This window comes from Gymnodraco acuticeps, unplaced genomic scaffold (genome assembly GCF_902827175.1).
Source record: "Gymnodraco acuticeps unplaced genomic scaffold, fGymAcu1.1, whole genome shotgun sequence".
Lineage (NCBI taxonomy): Eukaryota > Metazoa > Chordata > Actinopteri > Perciformes > Bathydraconidae > Gymnodraco > Gymnodraco acuticeps.
The window spans coordinates 911,933-928,502 of record NW_022991219.1 but is presented as its reverse complement, the minus strand read 5'-3'; the positions used below and the strand labels follow the sequence as shown (position 1 = coordinate 928,502).

The following is a 16,570-nucleotide window of genomic DNA, read 5'->3' as shown; positions in this document are numbered from 1 at the left end:
CATTTTTCTTTAAAAACATTTTACTTGTTTTGGTCTTCAGTAGATTTCTACCCAAAGATCAGCCTAGACGTACAAACAGCCCAGAACACTTGGTTCACAACTTCTATCAGGTACTTTGTTCATACCAGCGCAACCTCGTGTCAGCGCTGTCAGAGTTCAGTCATCTCGCTGTCGTTGCACCAGCGGGGGGGGACACAGTTTGTGTTGTGCACCCAGTTATCTCTACAGCAGTGTGAAGCACAGGGCATCAAATCAAATTACGCACAACCCAACGCAGGGCCTGGAGAGTCACTCGCCTCCTCTGCGGTCTTGTGATGCCCTTTATAAGGGAGCATCGACGCGGTGCTTCATGTCCCGCCACAAAGCCTCACTCAGTCAAGACAGATTGGCAATGTTGGCAAGGAAGCGCTGAGCCCACCACTCCTCCAGGTCTATGGGCACAAAGTCTGCAAAGAAGCAAAAACGGGAGAAAAAGAATGATTCGTGATCTATGATTGATTGATTCATTACTTAACACTGGAGCACAACAGGGCTGCATGTTGAGCCCCCTGTTTTTATTTCACACAAATCAAGGGTTGAACTGAGCAACCACGCATAGTAGTTTATTATTATTTTACTGAGTAACTGATGAAGTTACCCGAGACAAACAGATTGGACATTTATAAATGTTTAAACCAGGGTCTGCGGCCATGCTAGCTGCTCTGTGAGGCTGCACTTTGAGCTAGCATTGCGATGTATAATATTCATATATTTACCAAACTAACATGAGTTAATTAGCACAAAAAACTAAGTACAGCTGAGCCTGATGGAAATGTAGTTGCAGGTATGTAATCATAAACCAAATAATTGTTAAATTCATATTTCATTTATTACAATTCTAGGGAGAACATGAATGCCTTTACTAATGTGACACCATCCACTATTAGTTGAAACACTTCACCACAATTTTCAACCTCATGTTGGTGCTAGAGGTAGACTTAATCAAATAAATGTAATAGAAAATGCTCTTTAATGAATCTGTCACAGTCTTTGTGGGCAGTGATTAGCTGGTGAACCAGAGCAGACAGGTGTGAGAGGCAACACCAGACACACTACTATCAGCAGTCAGGGCTGCTTATCTGGTTCTCACCGACCGAAGAAGAGTTAAATATTAAAGGAGAGTATTACAAAAGCTAAGCCTATGGTTACAGATAAAACTGAGTGGAAAAAAACAAAACGGGAATAATAAAAACACGGCAAGATTATGGCTCAAAGTTCAGAGGGGTTACAAAGCAGGAAGAAGGTTATCTGTACAGTTGCAGTAAAACTGAGTACATTTAATGAGGGCAGATTTACTTTGTTGAATTTTTTTGGATAATTGTAGCAGGTGAATGAATGGGAATGGTGTGATCCATGTGAACAAGTGGAGATGCAGGTACTCACTCTTCATCGCAACACTGGGGGTCTTCTCAGTATACTGAATGGGCCCCTGGCTCTCAGTTGACTCCACACCGTCACCATCTCCCTTCTTCTGCTCCACCTCCTGCCATGCTGCAAGTAAAAAACAAACATATTTACTAAATTACCTCATTTGAATTGCTTCTTGTATGTACTTTTTCCTTTTTTTTCAGTTCTGGAAATGAATCAAAGCATCAGCTGACCTTGAGCTGTCCCCGCTTAAGATAATATAAATAGTTGTAAGAAAGCTAAACTGTTTAATGGTGTTTGTGTTTTTTGCTGTGACTGAAGGTTTTCCAGCTTCACCCCCCTGATAAGCCTCAAGGTTTTGGCTCTGTTCAAGGCTGAAGACCCTTCCACAAACTTCAAACAACACATTATCAACTTCCAGTAAAACTGTAAGATTGGATTTCACATACCACCAAACCAGTTGTATGTGTATATGGGATATTTTATGCAGACTTGTTTTGAATTGACATTTATTTGTATTGTTTTTTTTCTTTTTTGTGAACATGGTCAGCTGGAGTGAGACCCTTCTGGTTTTCTATCGTCCTACAGAAGAGGTTAATAGATGGGTGAGTGCACCGTTCACATCCATTCTGACCTGGACTAGAAAGCTTGCCAGAATGATGTGCATTTCAGCTTTTAACAACGAGGCTTGTCACTAAGGTCAAGGACCTGGTATAAATCTGTGTATGCAGACCCCGGGTGTTGAAGGTGGTGTCACCCTCATTCTCAATATCGGTGCACCGCAGGGATGCGTTCTGAGCCCCTTACTGTACTCCCATTACAAACAGGAGTATAGCCACTTGTACAACACATCTGGGTTTGTTTCTGGTCTCAGACTAAACTAGAAACTGGGTGCAGACCTCCACCAAGGCCAATACTGCATTCACATGCATAAAAGGACGCCACAAAGTTCTGTGCTGGCAGCGGTCCATGAGAACCTCAGATAACCTCTTCAGCTCTGCAAGACATTTATTTCCATCTTGTTGTGAAGTATAAACCTCAAGATATGGTACATTTGCACAGCTGGTATTTAAATCTTGGTAGATTTGAATGACTGATACTCTTTTGAAGCCACTACTTATAACTATTCAGGATTGTGATACTAAATAGATGGCTAGAAGTGATACTAGCCATCTCCTATTTTTCACACCATGTCTTATTGTCTAAATGCTCCTGTTTCAATAACATAATTTGTCTTAAGAAATTACATTCAAATCAATATTAAAACAGTAGCTGATTAATTTTCTGTTGATCAGTTAGGTCAGTGGTTCTCAAAGTGGGGTCCGCGACCCCCCGGGGGTCCGTGGCACTCTGCCAGGGGGTCCGTGAAAAGTTTTCAGATTCATTAATTTAAATTATCATATCATTTCTTTCATTTTTTATTTTTTTAATCTAAAATATTTCATAGATTACGTTCAAATCTAACAAATAGATACATTTAAAATCAAGCGCGTTACCGTGGAAACAACAATAACTGTTACGTCAGTCAAAGAGCGCCGCTGCAAGCATCATAGATATATAACATGGCTAGCATACTACGAAGATGGACAGATTTTTAAAACGACCGGTTACGGCTACAAATGAAGTAAATGAAAAACAGACAGGTCCACAGAAAACTACCGGTATGCTTAGTCCTAACTTACTTTAGTTACTGTACTGCAAAAAGCAGACGGCGCTGCGCTCAACACACAGACAGACTCAAAACCATGGACACACTGGCACATAAGTTACATAAACAATTTCTAGGCCTAAATTGCATAAGCTACAGTATTGCAACTAAGCCTCTCTCTCTCTCTGTCTGTCTGTCTGTCTGTCTGTGTGTGTGTGTGTGTGTGAACAAATTGTAATTTAAAACACATTTCCTACATGTCTACACCACCTTGCCCTCTTTGGATTTAATCAAGAAACATTAACCCTGTATAATGTTAACCAAAACTGTAAAATTATGTTATATTACTAAAAACGTATTATTGGGAATCGCGAGAAGTTTCAGAGCGACAGAGACACAGAGCGTCCCCGTAACCATGGTAACTCACTCTCACTCCTGCCTGGTGCGCATGGCGCGAGAGGAGAGGGAGAGACGCAGAAGTGAGACTGATTACTTTGAGCAACATGCATGGGAATAAGTTACAATATAATACATTTGTGTATATTTCTCGCTATTCAGATGGTCATCGTGCTGCTGTTGCGCAATGTGCAGAAGTGTCTTCTTTTCGCACCATGACATTATCAGTTATGAATTTGTTTTTCACTGCTTGAGAAAACGGACTTGTGGCTGAGAGCGTGTGAAAAATGTCAATTGTGTGAGAGTTGGCAGCCCTGTGAACTCGCTTGACATTATTATGTATGAAACTGCCAATCAGATTTATTTACTTATTAATCGAAGGTGCCGGAACGCTGTTCTGGATCGTTCCGGCCCACTTTAACCCCTGTGTGTGTGTGTGTGTGTGTGTGTGTGTGTGTGTGTGTGTGTGTGTGTGTGTGTGTGTGTGTGTGTGTGTGTGTGTGTGTGTGTGTGTGTGTGTGTGTGTGTGTGTGTGTGTGTGTTCTGAAATGCACTTCAAATTATCACTTTTCTCTTGATTTCCCTTTGATATTTTCTTTAGGTACAGTGTTACTTGCAGCTAATTGATTGATTGTTTTATGGGTATTCTGTGTTGAGATGGTGCAAATATTTTTAATACATATCCAATATCTTTCTAATACATTTCTCTTGTGTTGTTCTTTCACATAACTAAGACTATAGAAGTGTAAAAAATAGGCTACGTCAGATTATTCCAAGGGACATACAAGTCAAATCAAGTACATTTTTATTTATATAGCCCAAAATCACAAATCAGAATGAGGGGGTCCTTGGTGTATTCTCTATCTTGTAAGGGGTCCTTGGCTGAAAAACAATTGAGAACCTCTGAGTTAGGTGAATCGTTATTTCTATAACTTAAAGGTGGGGTAGGTAAGTTTGAGAAACCGGCTCGAGATACACTTTTTGTTATATTCCATGGAATGCTCTTAACATCACGATAGCAATGAATATCTTTGTGCTTTGACAAAAAATCCATTAAAAAATGTCATCTGTGGAAGCTGTAGTACTGTAAAAAGCAAGACCAATCATTTTAGCCGGCCCGGCTAAAATAACTGGATGGCCTACCTGCCTGTCAGCCTTCCATCTGTGCACAAACTTATCTCGTGCCCTCATTGGTCATGTGCGCGTTCGTGTGTATTGGAGGAGGGGCTCTGTAAGGAAGTGGCAGGTTTTTTCCGGTTGTGTATTTTCAAATTCTAGCGCACTCCAGCTGGTTTCTCCAAAATTACATTTTTTGTATTACTTTGTTTATAAATGGTTCGAATTGTGAACCCACAGCCACCAACAATCTTTCCCTCACAACATTGCAGCTGCCCAACCAGGAAGTTGTTGTTAAGAATTAATTAAAACAAAAACCAGATTCTCTACCTCTGACCTTGTAAGTTTGAGGGAAGGATCTCCCAATCTCTAACAGCTTCAGCCCTGGAGCTCTGACCTTGCTCTGTTACCCACATCCAATCATGTATTGATCTTGAGACCCTCACCTTCATGCACAAATCTGACGTTCTCTTCATGTGCAGGAGTGAATCCCTCTGCGGGGCAGGGGCTCTTCTGTGTGGCTGCACCGTGGTAGCGCTTCCCATTCAGACGATTGAACACGATCTTTGGGGGAGGAGAGCTGCAGAGATCACACGGAGATAATTAAAGAATGTCAGCTTGAGGATTGGGGCAGGCTGCATCACAAGAAAACACACAAAGAGTGCCATCTCACAGTGATGGGAACAAAAATGCTGGTTGCTAGTTTACACAAAACGTCATGATTTGTTTTGTGTAATTTGGTTATGCTTGTAGCCTTGGCTATTTCGCTTTTGGTGGAGTAGAGCATGGAGGTTACTTCTTGATATTGGAAATATGTATTTGATAACCCGAAATATATTTTCAATTTTCTCTGTCTTTAACAGCAGGAATTTCAGAGAATATGATTTACACACAGAAATACATTGCTTAAGGTTCACTTTTAAAGTGCTTCAAATTCCAAATGTTACTTTATTTATCTCAGACTGTCAATGAACAACTCTAATATGCAATAGCAAGATCACAAAAGTTTGTAACCAATGCAAAATATATTTTATTTATTTTCTCGTCAATTGAGGCATCATTTACCAATCAAATTTAGTTTCTCTGGAATGGATTTCAACCTCTGAAGCTTCATATTAACTTTGATGCAGATATAACTCTAAAGAAAAGCCTATACTTGTTGATCAACTGACTATTTAATGTTATTGCTTAAGCGCTTTATAAAACACTTTGCATATGCATTATATCACACTGAGAGGTTTTTCTAATATTGTGTGTACACCATGTTGGTATTTCTGAGCAGCACATGAAGGGAGCACAGTCTTGTTTACGAACCTACCTTGAACACACAAAATGTTTTGGGAAAGTGAAAAAAAACAAATATTTTGTAAGTTTACATACCTCTTAGGCTATGTGATAAATGTGCAAATCAAATAGGTCTGCCACAGTATTTGCACTTCTCAAGTTCACTGTGGTGAAGTTAGTTTCAGGTTGGATATTTTACAACGTGGTCTTCTAACTGAGTTCCAAAGACCGTCTGCAGTCAGAGGATGGTTAGCTGAATATCAACACACACAGGGACCATCAACAAATAAGCATTTGCACATACTTAGCAGGTAATATAACTTCACTGTAAAAGTAGGACACAACTTTGTATTATTATTATCTTTATGAAATCATTAAAGAAAATGTGTGGGTGAAAGTCTTGTTCTTTCATTGAAAATTCTCATTTATTTTGAATAACATCCATATCATGAGACCCAGTAACTTCAAATCAATGCAGCATTGCACATACTATGTACATATAACTAAGTATATATAGGCCTATAACTTTCCATATATAGAATTGATCTAAAATGTTTTCGTAAAATGAGATGTCACCATATATACATGCTCATATGACCATTATGTCAGAATCAGTGGCGGCTGGTGGAAAATATTTTTGGTGGGGCTGTTGATATAGTGAGTAAAAAAAATTTTTGGGGGAGAAATTACCCCTTAAATGAGGACTTCTGGTGATGTAATGGCGCGTTTCCAGTGCAGCGCGGAGCTCGCTTTAATGCTGCGTTCAGACCGGACGCGATGCGAATATTCGCTTCGCTCTAAACGCTCCTATCGCATCGCTCTAGTCGCTCGAGTTTCACCGCGGCTGCCAGCTGTGTTTATTCGCATCATTCAAACAAGACGCGCTTGCTCGGGAGCTACAACTACAACAAAATGAACATATTTTACGGTGATTAAATTGTAATACACGTTTCAAAATGATGCCGACGTAACAACATACTGATACCGGTTAGTAAAAACCATGAATTAATGCTTTGACAAGTCTGCAGATAGACGGCAGGCGAAAAACAACGGCCTATACAGACATAAATAAACCAGCGACTGTATTCTCCATGACACAGACAGTCTGTGATTTGTAGCCTACTTGTTTAACTTTTGTCTAGTTTCTGAACAGATCGGATCTGTCCTCGGCTGTTTGAAGAGCAAGCATGGGAAACAAAAGATAGCATTTACCTGTTTGCATCGTTTGCATCCAGCTAGCCTCGTTGATACGTTTTGTATTTTTCACGAGCTTGCTGTGATATATACAAATCGGGTTGGTCCGGTCCAAGGTCTTTAAGCATCAATTTATCTCCCAAACTTCTCCTTTGGAAAGGATTGGAGAGTAGCTCTTGCACGGAATTGGGTGCGGACCGAGGTCCGGCGACTCCACCTGCACACCATTCTCATCCAAATACTGCGTCACCTTGGTCACTCACGAGTCTAAAAAACAACTCACGTCAACGTACGTAAGCAACGTGGGCGCCAACGTGAGCGCCCTCGTGACCAAAATATTTGACAGCGCTGATTGGCTGAAATTATGTTTCGGCGGCACAGTTTACTATTGAGACTTTTGCAACGTGCTGGTTGCCGCTGTTTGTCTCGGGGGCTCCGCCCGGTAATGATAAACTAATGCCATGGGCAAGGCCAGGCAGGAAAACATGTGACTTATCAGTAACTTTAGACATCGTAACACCATTTTAAACGAGATTTTATTGTAGATTATACATTTTACTGATACCAATTGTATGATATTTACCTTGTTCATTAAAAATACAAATATAAAATATATATATTTTAAAAAATAATTTTTTTTAAATTAATATATTTTTATATATATATATTTGTGTATGTGGGAAGAGGTGGGGCGGCGCCCCTAGCGCCCCTATGGGCCGGCCGCCACTGGTCAGAATATAGTATGGAAAACTGCCGGGAAGGTCAAGTCCCATAATGTATGCACAAACGTTACCCAAGTGCCCATGTGTTACATGATCGCCCTGACAGCACACATGCTCACATGACGCCTGCCCCATGTAGCTCAACAGTCTGCATAAATAAGCTTAGTAAACACAACAGCACTGGAACAAGACTCAAAGCAGCTACTTACGTTGACGAGAGCCAAGACGTCGGCTTCAGCTTCAAGTCGCAACATTTGCTCTCGATTTGTTGTGTTGGACCTTAAATACAAAACCAGGGTTAAAAAGTGTCCATAGAACAATGTCAACAGTGGCATTGCCTACAAAACTTCCCTTTGCATTCTGATGTTACATTGCATCATGCCTTAGATAATATAGTACTAACCTGTCCGCCGCTGTGTAACAAGTTTGCTGGGACCTCTGGTGATTGTGTACATCATGTGAACGCCGAAATATCCTGCAGTGTCCGTGTTTAAACTCTGTCTGTCTTCTTACTTATCAGATGCGCACATGAAATATCAACTATGCAACTGGCAGTCCTCTGTCCGCTCCTCCTGACGCAGCCACGTTAAGGAGAAGGTTTTCGTAACGTGTCTTATTTTGTTCCCCAGGTCAGGTGCTCCAGAGTCGGCCTGAAGCCTGCACAAACCTCGCTTTGGCTTGTTACTCACTGTGTCTAGATAATACTGCACCTCCTAACCAGCAGGTGCTCAGCTGTAAGGAATCGACGTCTGCTGCTCCTGAGAGAGGTTGCGTGTAGGTCATCCAAGGAGAAAGCTGCTCCACAAGCCGGGGATCCGTCAGACAGAGGGGGGACCTTGTGCTTTCCGAAGCCCGGGGACAGTGACACTCAGGCCGGACTCTCTACCCACTGTGTTCCGCTGGTGATCCGGTACTGACTGCGAAACCCCTGCTCTGTGATAGAATACAAGGACAGTAGTGCACACTTTGATATTTTCATCAGGACGGAAAGCTACAATGCCTGGCCAGCGTCAAGTCAGGCAGAACAAAGCGCAGTACTTCCGGACAGGATTTTCAAAATAAAACCTTGTTTACAATTATCCTATGGTTGACTTGAGTTTGGTTACTAAATGCAAATCAGACCATCAAGCACCTTGCTGTTGTGAGTTTGAATATTCGTGTTTGAACCTTATTGTAAGTCACTTTGGATGAAATTGAAATGTAATGTCCAACATTTAGAGGACTTATATGTTTTGTATTCAAGCACATTGTGTTATTACATCACTCGGTTGCAATGTAATTATAAAACATTGTCAAAAAGAATAGGATAATCTATAGAGCCAACAGGAAGCAAGAACAGTTGCGATGTTTTTTTGAGTTAGTAAACTATATTATGTAATCCTTTTTGTTAAGAATTGTGTTTGTGTTGTATAGTGTTATTTTTTTAATTAAATTTATTTTGCTTGACTCAGTTTTTTTTTCTCATAAACTCTTAGTTTTGCTTGATTCTAAGAAAGTGTTGCTTTATCTTTATGAAACAAAACTAATCCCATAAACGCTCAGATTGATAGACGTGTCGAAGAAAAAGTCAAATAAAAGGCCTTTTTCTGCACACTCATTTAGCAATAACCAAGAGACTGCATAATGTACCATTTAACTCTTATTGTAAATATTGAATGCATGGTGTGACAAAGCTTTAAAAAATATTATATATAATATTTACTTAGTTACTTTTGTATCTTCAGTTTTAGACCCTCCACTGTAACATTCATATTAGGGCATATATTGCTGCATCCCTTTGTAGCTTCCCTGTACAATCTTTGATATATTAGATTTAAGATTTATCACTGTAAATCTCCGTCTTTTGGGTGAAAATCAGCCGAGTTACTCTACAATGTCCGAGACAAGAAGCGGCTCAGACAGGCTTATCCAGGGTGATATCCAACACAGCATATCCCCCCCACCCATCTGTACTATCTGGGCCATCACCTGAGACTTTAGAGGCTAATAATCAACAGTCCACACTTCACAGGCTTAACACTCACAGGCTCCAAACCATGGCCATTCTATTGTAAGATACACTTTATTTATCAGCTGTCACACTGCTGCTGACCATTTCTCCAGCATTCATAAGTATAAAAAGCTCAAAACATTGGTGTCAAAACTATTTTTCCGATCTTCTTAGACAATATGAGCACCCTTAACAATTTCCTACATACGTCTTGGCTGCAGAATGTCAGCTCACACAACTGAACTGTGTCACCCTGCTGCCCACTATGCATCAAATGAAATGAAATTGATGTATTTATTTTATTAACAGGGAAATAAGCCTTCCACATTTACTTTTTTAGGTTGTCAAGTCTGCTTAGACCAAATAAGACATAAATAAAATGCAAGTAAGGTTGATATTGGGGTCATAGAGCTTATCAACAGTAGTACTCTATCTGTCTTATCTACCAACTCCAGCGCAATGACGGGGCTCAAAACCTTACTCTAACTCCCCAGTTATAGTAGGGTCCAGAAGTGTGACACCATAAAAGCAATTTACATTTTTTTAATTGAAAGATTAATATAAGAACCTGAATAAAAGAACCACATAGCAAAGTCATGCAAAGTCACCATATGTTTACTCATCATATTTAGCTCTACATTTCCTTTGGTAAAAGACATGAAATGTTTATTGGTAAAAAGCACAGACAGTGTGTGATACTGCACTGTGGGACTTGAAATACAGAAGAACATACATCATTACCAATAAAACAATCATTGCAGTCCTGAGTTGGTGAATACAGTACATTTGGATGATTATAGACACCAAAATATCTATAAATGCATACCATGTCCCTTGTTATTACATTTAGCACCCTGTCTGGTTCGTTTGATCGCCTCAAACTAACATGCACACATTCACAATGTGACATGTGCATGAGAAGACAAGAGTGGCACTTGTTCTCTTACCTGGTGCCCCATTTTGGTTGACAATTAGAAAAATGAAATGGTCCGTACAGATCTGATCTTTTTAACCAGTGTGTGTGTGATCACATCCTGTGCTGGGTTCCTATGTTTCTCAGTAATGGGGGTCACAGTCCTCCACCAGGCTGTCTGTGATGTAGTTGACTTGCAGCAGCTCCTGGTAGTAGTCCTTCTCCACTTTAGTGTTGACTGTCCATGCTACCACTTCTACCCCCCTCTGGGCCCAGTACTGGACATATTCCCTGCAGACAGAAACTCAGTTATTAACAGTTACTCTTATTCTTTAGTGGTTGAATACCATGTGATCCAAAAAGGTGTCCATCTACTCACGGTGAGACTAAGTTCTTCTGTACGAGGAAGGCTGAGATGCCACAGAGCTTCCACAGCACGTGATGGTGCGCCCAGTCCAACATCACGTCCAATGCTGTCATCCAACTGTGTTTCCATGGCGACGAGAATCGGGAGGCACCGTCTCCCAACTGACTCAGGCTCCATGGCCGGTGGGTCAGTGCTGTGACCACTTCTGGGTCGCTCTGCCTCATCTGAGGTTAAGTGATAGTCAATGTAAGCCATATTTGTTTTTAAACAGTGATGTAATCAATGGCAGCAATCAAAGTAAATGTTGTAGTTTATTTAAATCAGTACCACATCACTATTGTGTTGTCTGTTTGGTAATCAATACTCGTCAGGCTATCACAGCTTGTATAGCTTGCATTGTTGGTGTTACAGAGATGGACAAACATTTCCCAACTTGGGATCAATATAGTTCTTCTTATCTTATCTTATGGAGAATCTGAGCTAAAGCATTAAGCAACATGACAAAATAAAAAAAGTGTATTTATATTGTTCCAGTTAAAATATGTTTCTAGAAATATGGTAACATGCAGACTCCTTTGTATCGGTGTCACCTGAAGTGCAAGTTTATTTTCACCCAGTGTTCAGGCTACATATTGAATCATAAAAAGCAGTGAAATGTAGCTTTAGATCAAAGTGCTTGAGAACTGCTCAAATGTTGTGTTTACACTGGAGGAATCTGACCAGAACAAACCATTATATTTGGTTGTGTTCGCAGCAACGTATGCATGCTTTGTACTATCTTATTCAAAAAAGTACAGTTGTTTATTGACAATCCCATTTTATTCCACAACTCTGATGTATTTCAGATGTAGTACACTATCTAGGAACACCCAGTTCAAACAATCTTCAAAGAGCCTCTTACCCTGTAGATGACTTTGGGCTCGAAGGAGCAGACAATGCTGCTGTTGTAGAGGACTGGGTGTTTTGTATACACTTCTTTCAGGGCTGCAGCTGCCTGGCAGATGGGGGGAAACACATGGTTATTGAAGGACAGTCCACTGTTTAGATGTTTGTGAAAGAGGCTTTTTAGAGCCGTGTGTGTGTTTTCCCGTGCAACAGTTTGGTGGTATCTAGCAGCTGTTTATGTGTAGCTGCACTGCAGCAGGCCCTGAACTCAAGAATGTCGCTGCCAGAAACAACAACTGTAGCCCTGTATTCATTATCCATCTAAAAATGTGCAGAGTAAGGGATTTACATTCATGCAATAGCAATTTAGCTTGAAGATATGCACAACTAAATGGTCCAAACTCTGAAGTTTAAATGGCATTAGGTATACAAATATAACTGCATGTGTCAGCAAGGAGTTGCAACATTGACTGTTGTCTCTGGCTCTGTTGTGATGATTGTGGACTATGGCTCAGTAAATGTTATCTTTGCTACAAAGTAACCCCTGTTCTCTTCATTATGCAATGCTTACTAGGTACAAATCAATTAAATCAATTAAAAGTATGACAGAGGGATTGCACATTCTAAAGTTAGTTTGGTTAACAGTACCTCATCTGGGTGACCTTTAACGTCAAAGTAGATGGTGAGCTGCAGTTTGATGCACTCCTCCACCGCCTCCTCCAGAGTCGGGATCTTCTCCCCAGCAAACGTGTCGCTGGGGACAGAGGACACACATGTTTTAGTGCAATCTCAGGCTGACGTGCTTATCATGCTTTTAAAACTAATTTACAGTTCACGTGGGAAACATTACACTATGAACCGACATTGCCTGGATCATAGTGAAATGCATGTGATAATAACCATGAATTGAACTGTACATAAAGACTCTTAGCATGTGTCTGAAAGTATACACAGGACTTTGCATGGGTAAGGCAGTGTAGTTCAGTAACCGCAAGGCCTCCTATGTTGATCCGTATTTACAGAACTTAGTGGCATTAGCAAACTTGTTGACACTTCAGTGGCCGATTGCCAACATTCATAAAGCTTGGACATGTTTTGCTTATCATCCTCATTATATGATCTTATCTTAGGACACTATATGAATCAGTAAACCTTGTGTGTCCTGTAACATTGTAATATCTACTATACAGTATGACCTATTAACATGCTCTAATGTTTTAAGACATACAAAAGCCTATTTTTGTGCTTTTTTATATATTTGTTCCTATCTTTGAGTGACTGTTTTGCATTTTACTTTCTCCTTTTGTTTGTTCAGAAGGGAGCTGTTTTTAGAAACCTGGTCTTTTTGTCTGACACACACCTCTATGTATAAATAACAACATGCCTCTCTTGTGTCTAAACTAATAAGAGCAATGATTGAATGTGTTACATGACTATTTAATATCTCCTTTAGTATTTACTTACAAATATTCAAGGCCTCCAATATCTATGCACATAGGGTATCACCATCAAACATCTCCACATGTATCTGTATAGCAATCAATTCAGCTTTGCTAACAACTGAGCCTGAACAATATATTCTGAATCAGGCCATGTTGCTGCAGAAAGTACAATTTAAACAAGCCCATTAGAAAAAAAGACGGTACTCTATGCAGGCTACAGCAGCATGCTGCAAGTAAGGGATAATGTGCAGCAACGCGGTCATTATGGGGAAAAGAACACCGACAGGCTGATCAGGAGCCCGACGCGAAGCGGAGGGATCTAGATCGGCATGAAGGTGTTCTTTTCCCCATAATGACCGCGTTGCTGCACATTATCCCGCTTATTACATGGCCACATTCTCAACAAAGTAACATTATGAATCCCAATATTAATTGAAATGCTTTTATGGATTTAGAAAATTATTTTATTGATTTAAAAAATAGTTGTATTGATTTAAATTGACATGCATCCGCTAAGAAAAATAGTCCGTTGTTACCGTTTGAACTAACGTAGCAACGGCAGGAACTGTTTCGATAGTGTTTTTGAGGAGCTTTTTGATTACAGATTTGAAAACATCGCTGCTTGCTTTAAAAGTAGCACAATTCATGAAGTCAAACCTTGGGAAGTATCTAGTACTTCTCCGCTGTTTTCTTGTCCCTCTTGTCTTTTTCTTTTCTTCACTGGGGACTCATCAGCTACTAACCATTACTCCAAATTACTGTGCTCTCCAAATATATTCAAATTAATGTTAAAATCCTCCATGTTGCTATCACACGACAGCGGAAAACTAAAGACAATCAGACAGTTTGCTTTTCAAACTGTTACATTTGAAAAACAGTTAGAGCGTCTCTTGTCAGTTTGAAAAGCCAACGGTAGGAACTGCTTGCGTTTTTGAGGAGCTTTTTGATTACAGATTTGAAAACATCGCTGCTTGCTTTAAAAGTAGCACAATTCATTATGTCAAACCTTGGAAAGTATCTAGATATCCCTGCCCTAATGCCAAAGTAACTGGCAACTGAATATGTGTCGCCGTTTGATGTCTATGTCTGGACCGCTGCGTAAAAAGGAGGGTTTCTGCCCCGTTACTTCTGCGCTGTTTTTCATGTCCCAGTTCGAACAACGGTATACAGTTAAATCGACCGGACTTCTTTCTGAAGATGTGAGCGTCCTTAACAACGGTCAATAAGTCCTTGACAGCGGTCTGTCTGTTCGGTATTAACAACGTGTCACGTGTTCTGAATTGACCAATCAGAATCGAGTATTCAACTAAGCCATGTAATAATCAAAGATAAGTCTCCAGAGACTAAAACTTAATGGAGCACATATATTTTAAAACTTTTACCCTTTAGCTAGCCCACAAAACCTGCACGACTTGTTCTCCTGCTGCCACACAGCCAGATTGTATTTTTCCCACCCCCAGGCTTTATAAACAAAGATAATAGATTTCATACAGTCTCTTATTTCATTGACATGCATGCTGTGAATCCTGGATCATCCTAAATCTAGTGTTCAAAAAGCAAAAAGTCCCCAAAGAATACAATGTGTAATGTCTGCACATCTGTTTGCTTGTATGCATCTTAAGCTACATCTTTCTTTTGTCACCTGAGTCTGTGTTTAGCAGCTGCGTCCAGATTACCCAGCTCTGACCGTCTCATCTGGCAGAGGGGTCCCGACCCGTTGGTGGTCCGGTCCACAGTCTCATCGTGCATCAGTATCGGGACGCCGTCGGCTGAGAACTCCAGGTCCAACTCCACACCTGTAGCCCCATTTTTACTGGCCTTAACAGGGACAGGTGAATGAGAGGGTTGGAAAACAAGTATTTCAGGAGGGTTTGCTTCTGGTTGTGGCCAGTTATCTGTCAAAAAATAAGAATTGATTCTAAATCCCAACCTTCACTGACTTCTGATCAGTACTGGTTTATGTTGGCCAGTATAACCAACAATAAACTCAAGCAATAAGCCATTATTTGAATACAATCGCCACTATGTAGTTGTCCACTCAAGAGCGTTTACAGATTTGTTTTTCAAATTCTGAATATCCTGATCAATGTACAGTTTTAAAACGTTCCTTTAGGGACATTAAAAGTAGGCTACAGTATTGGTTTGACCATGGAATATATGTGGTAAAGGTTCCAGTCACACTACAGTTCAATAAAGAGCATTGTCGATAATTTGAGGCTGTAGAGCTGAATGTTAACAATGCCATTTTACAGAACTATGGCAATATGTTACACTTTATTAAAATATCAAGAGGATATGACTAGATATGATCAGAACCCAGTGGTGGTTTGCCCCTGGTCACCATGGTAACACTCTGGGAGGCTGTGAGTGACACCATCCCTGGATATGTGAAGTAAAAAGCCCCAAACACTCTCCCACCCTACTCTCACCACTCGTATGGCGACTATCGTGTTCTCCGGAGCGTCGTGTCCTCCGCCCCGGTGAGCGACCACCGACACCCGGCCGGAGCCCACCGTGCCCCTGAGCGGGTGCAGCACCTGCCTGGCTCGGCTGCTCGGTACCTGGGGGAACCGGAACATGGCCACAAAGAGGTAGAGGGAGACAGTGAGGGCGGTGGTCCACACCGGGCTGCGGGTCCCCAGTAGGACCAGCACGAAGACCACCGAGTACAAGGTGACTTCATCTCCGAGCTGCAGCATGGTGTCCTCTATTCCTTCCCGACTGTCAAATAAGGGAAAGCGGGACCTGGTGTCAAATTGCTCCGCAGCCTGTCCGTTAAGCATTCCGCTACCCTCACTGCTAAATTGAGTGCTAACACCCTCTATGAGATGACGTCATGCTCCGCCTACCGAACTGCTAAAACCAGATACATACAATGCTTAGCAACAGATAAAGCCTTAAACTGCAGTAGTAACAGTGCACATGAAAACGGGAACTCACTGTTATGACTGTCTGCGGCGGATATGACAAATCTGCCTCACGTTACTAGTCTTTTCCGCAAGGCAAGTTTATTTATATAGCACTTTTCAACACAAGGCAATTCAAAGTGCTTTACAAAAAATGAAAGAGATTAAGAAAATGGCATTTAAAATCAGTCATTAAAAAGAAAAGCTAATAAAAGAAACATTAAAAGAAAAAATACATGGATAAAAGTTACAGTGCAGTCTAAGATATGAATAGTTCAATTAAAAGCAGCGACAAAAAGA

At 40.7% G+C, this 16,570-nt stretch overlaps 2 protein-coding genes across 3 annotated transcripts; both read right to left on the bottom strand.

Moving 5' to 3' along the window:
• Positions 1-2: 2 nt before the first annotated feature.
• mcrip2 (MAPK regulated corepressor interacting protein 2) lies at positions 3-8,810 on the bottom strand. Its single transcript, XM_034239133.1, has 5 exons — positions 8,171-8,810; positions 7,977-8,046; positions 5,014-5,147; positions 1,423-1,530; positions 3-446 (listed from the first exon to the last, which is right to left on the bottom strand). Exons 1-5 carry the CDS (start codon positions 8,223-8,225, stop codon positions 376-378), a joined length of 438 nt encoding a protein of 145 aa, XP_034095024.1. The 5' UTR covers positions 8,226-8,810; the 3' UTR covers positions 3-375.
• A 1,232-nt stretch (positions 8,811-10,042) lies between these two features.
• gde1 (glycerophosphodiester phosphodiesterase 1) lies at positions 10,043-16,279 on the bottom strand. 2 transcript variants are annotated; one of them, XM_034239131.1, is made up of 6 exons: positions 15,794-16,279; positions 15,007-15,182; positions 12,571-12,676; positions 11,939-12,031; positions 11,050-11,261; positions 10,043-10,961 (listed from the first exon to the last, which is right to left on the bottom strand). In XM_034239131.1, the coding sequence occupies exons 1-6, from the start codon at positions 16,145-16,147 to the stop codon at positions 10,814-10,816; spliced, it is 1,089 nt and encodes a 362-aa protein (XP_034095022.1). In that variant the 5' UTR covers positions 16,148-16,279; the 3' UTR covers positions 10,043-10,813. The 2 variants fall into 2 exon arrangements, with proteins under 2 accessions (XP_034095022.1, XP_034095023.1); XM_034239132.1 differs by lacking the exon at positions 12,571-12,676 and having other exon boundaries at positions 11,939-12,027.
• Positions 16,280-16,570: the final 291 nt, after the last annotated feature.

Excerpts from the sequence above, each read along its gene's own strand:
- mcrip2 (XM_034239133.1), bottom strand. The coding sequence starts at position 8,225 with ATGATGTACACAATCACCAGAGGTCCCAGCAAACTTGTTACACAGCGG. Across the intron at positions 5,148-7,976 it reads ACGTCTTGGCTCTCGTCAAC|CTCTCCTCCCCCAAAGATCG; the intron begins GTAAGTAGCTGC and ends TGATCTCTGCAG. Across the intron at positions 1,531-5,013 it reads CGTCAGATTTGTGCATGAAG|CATGGCAGGAGGTGGAGCAG; the intron begins GTGAGGGTCTCA and ends TTTTACTTGCAG.
- gde1 (XM_034239131.1), bottom strand. The coding sequence starts at position 16,147 with ATGCTTAACGGACAGGCTGCGGAGCAATTTGACACCAGGTCCCGCTTT. Across the intron at positions 11,262-11,938 it reads AGCCCAAAGTCATCTACAGG|ATGAGGCAGAGCGACCCAGA; the intron begins GTAAGAGGCTCT and ends ACTTAACCTCAG. Across the intron at positions 10,962-11,049 it reads CAGAAGAACTTAGTCTCACC|GGAATATGTCCAGTACTGGG; the intron begins GTGAGTAGATGG and ends TTCTGTCTGCAG.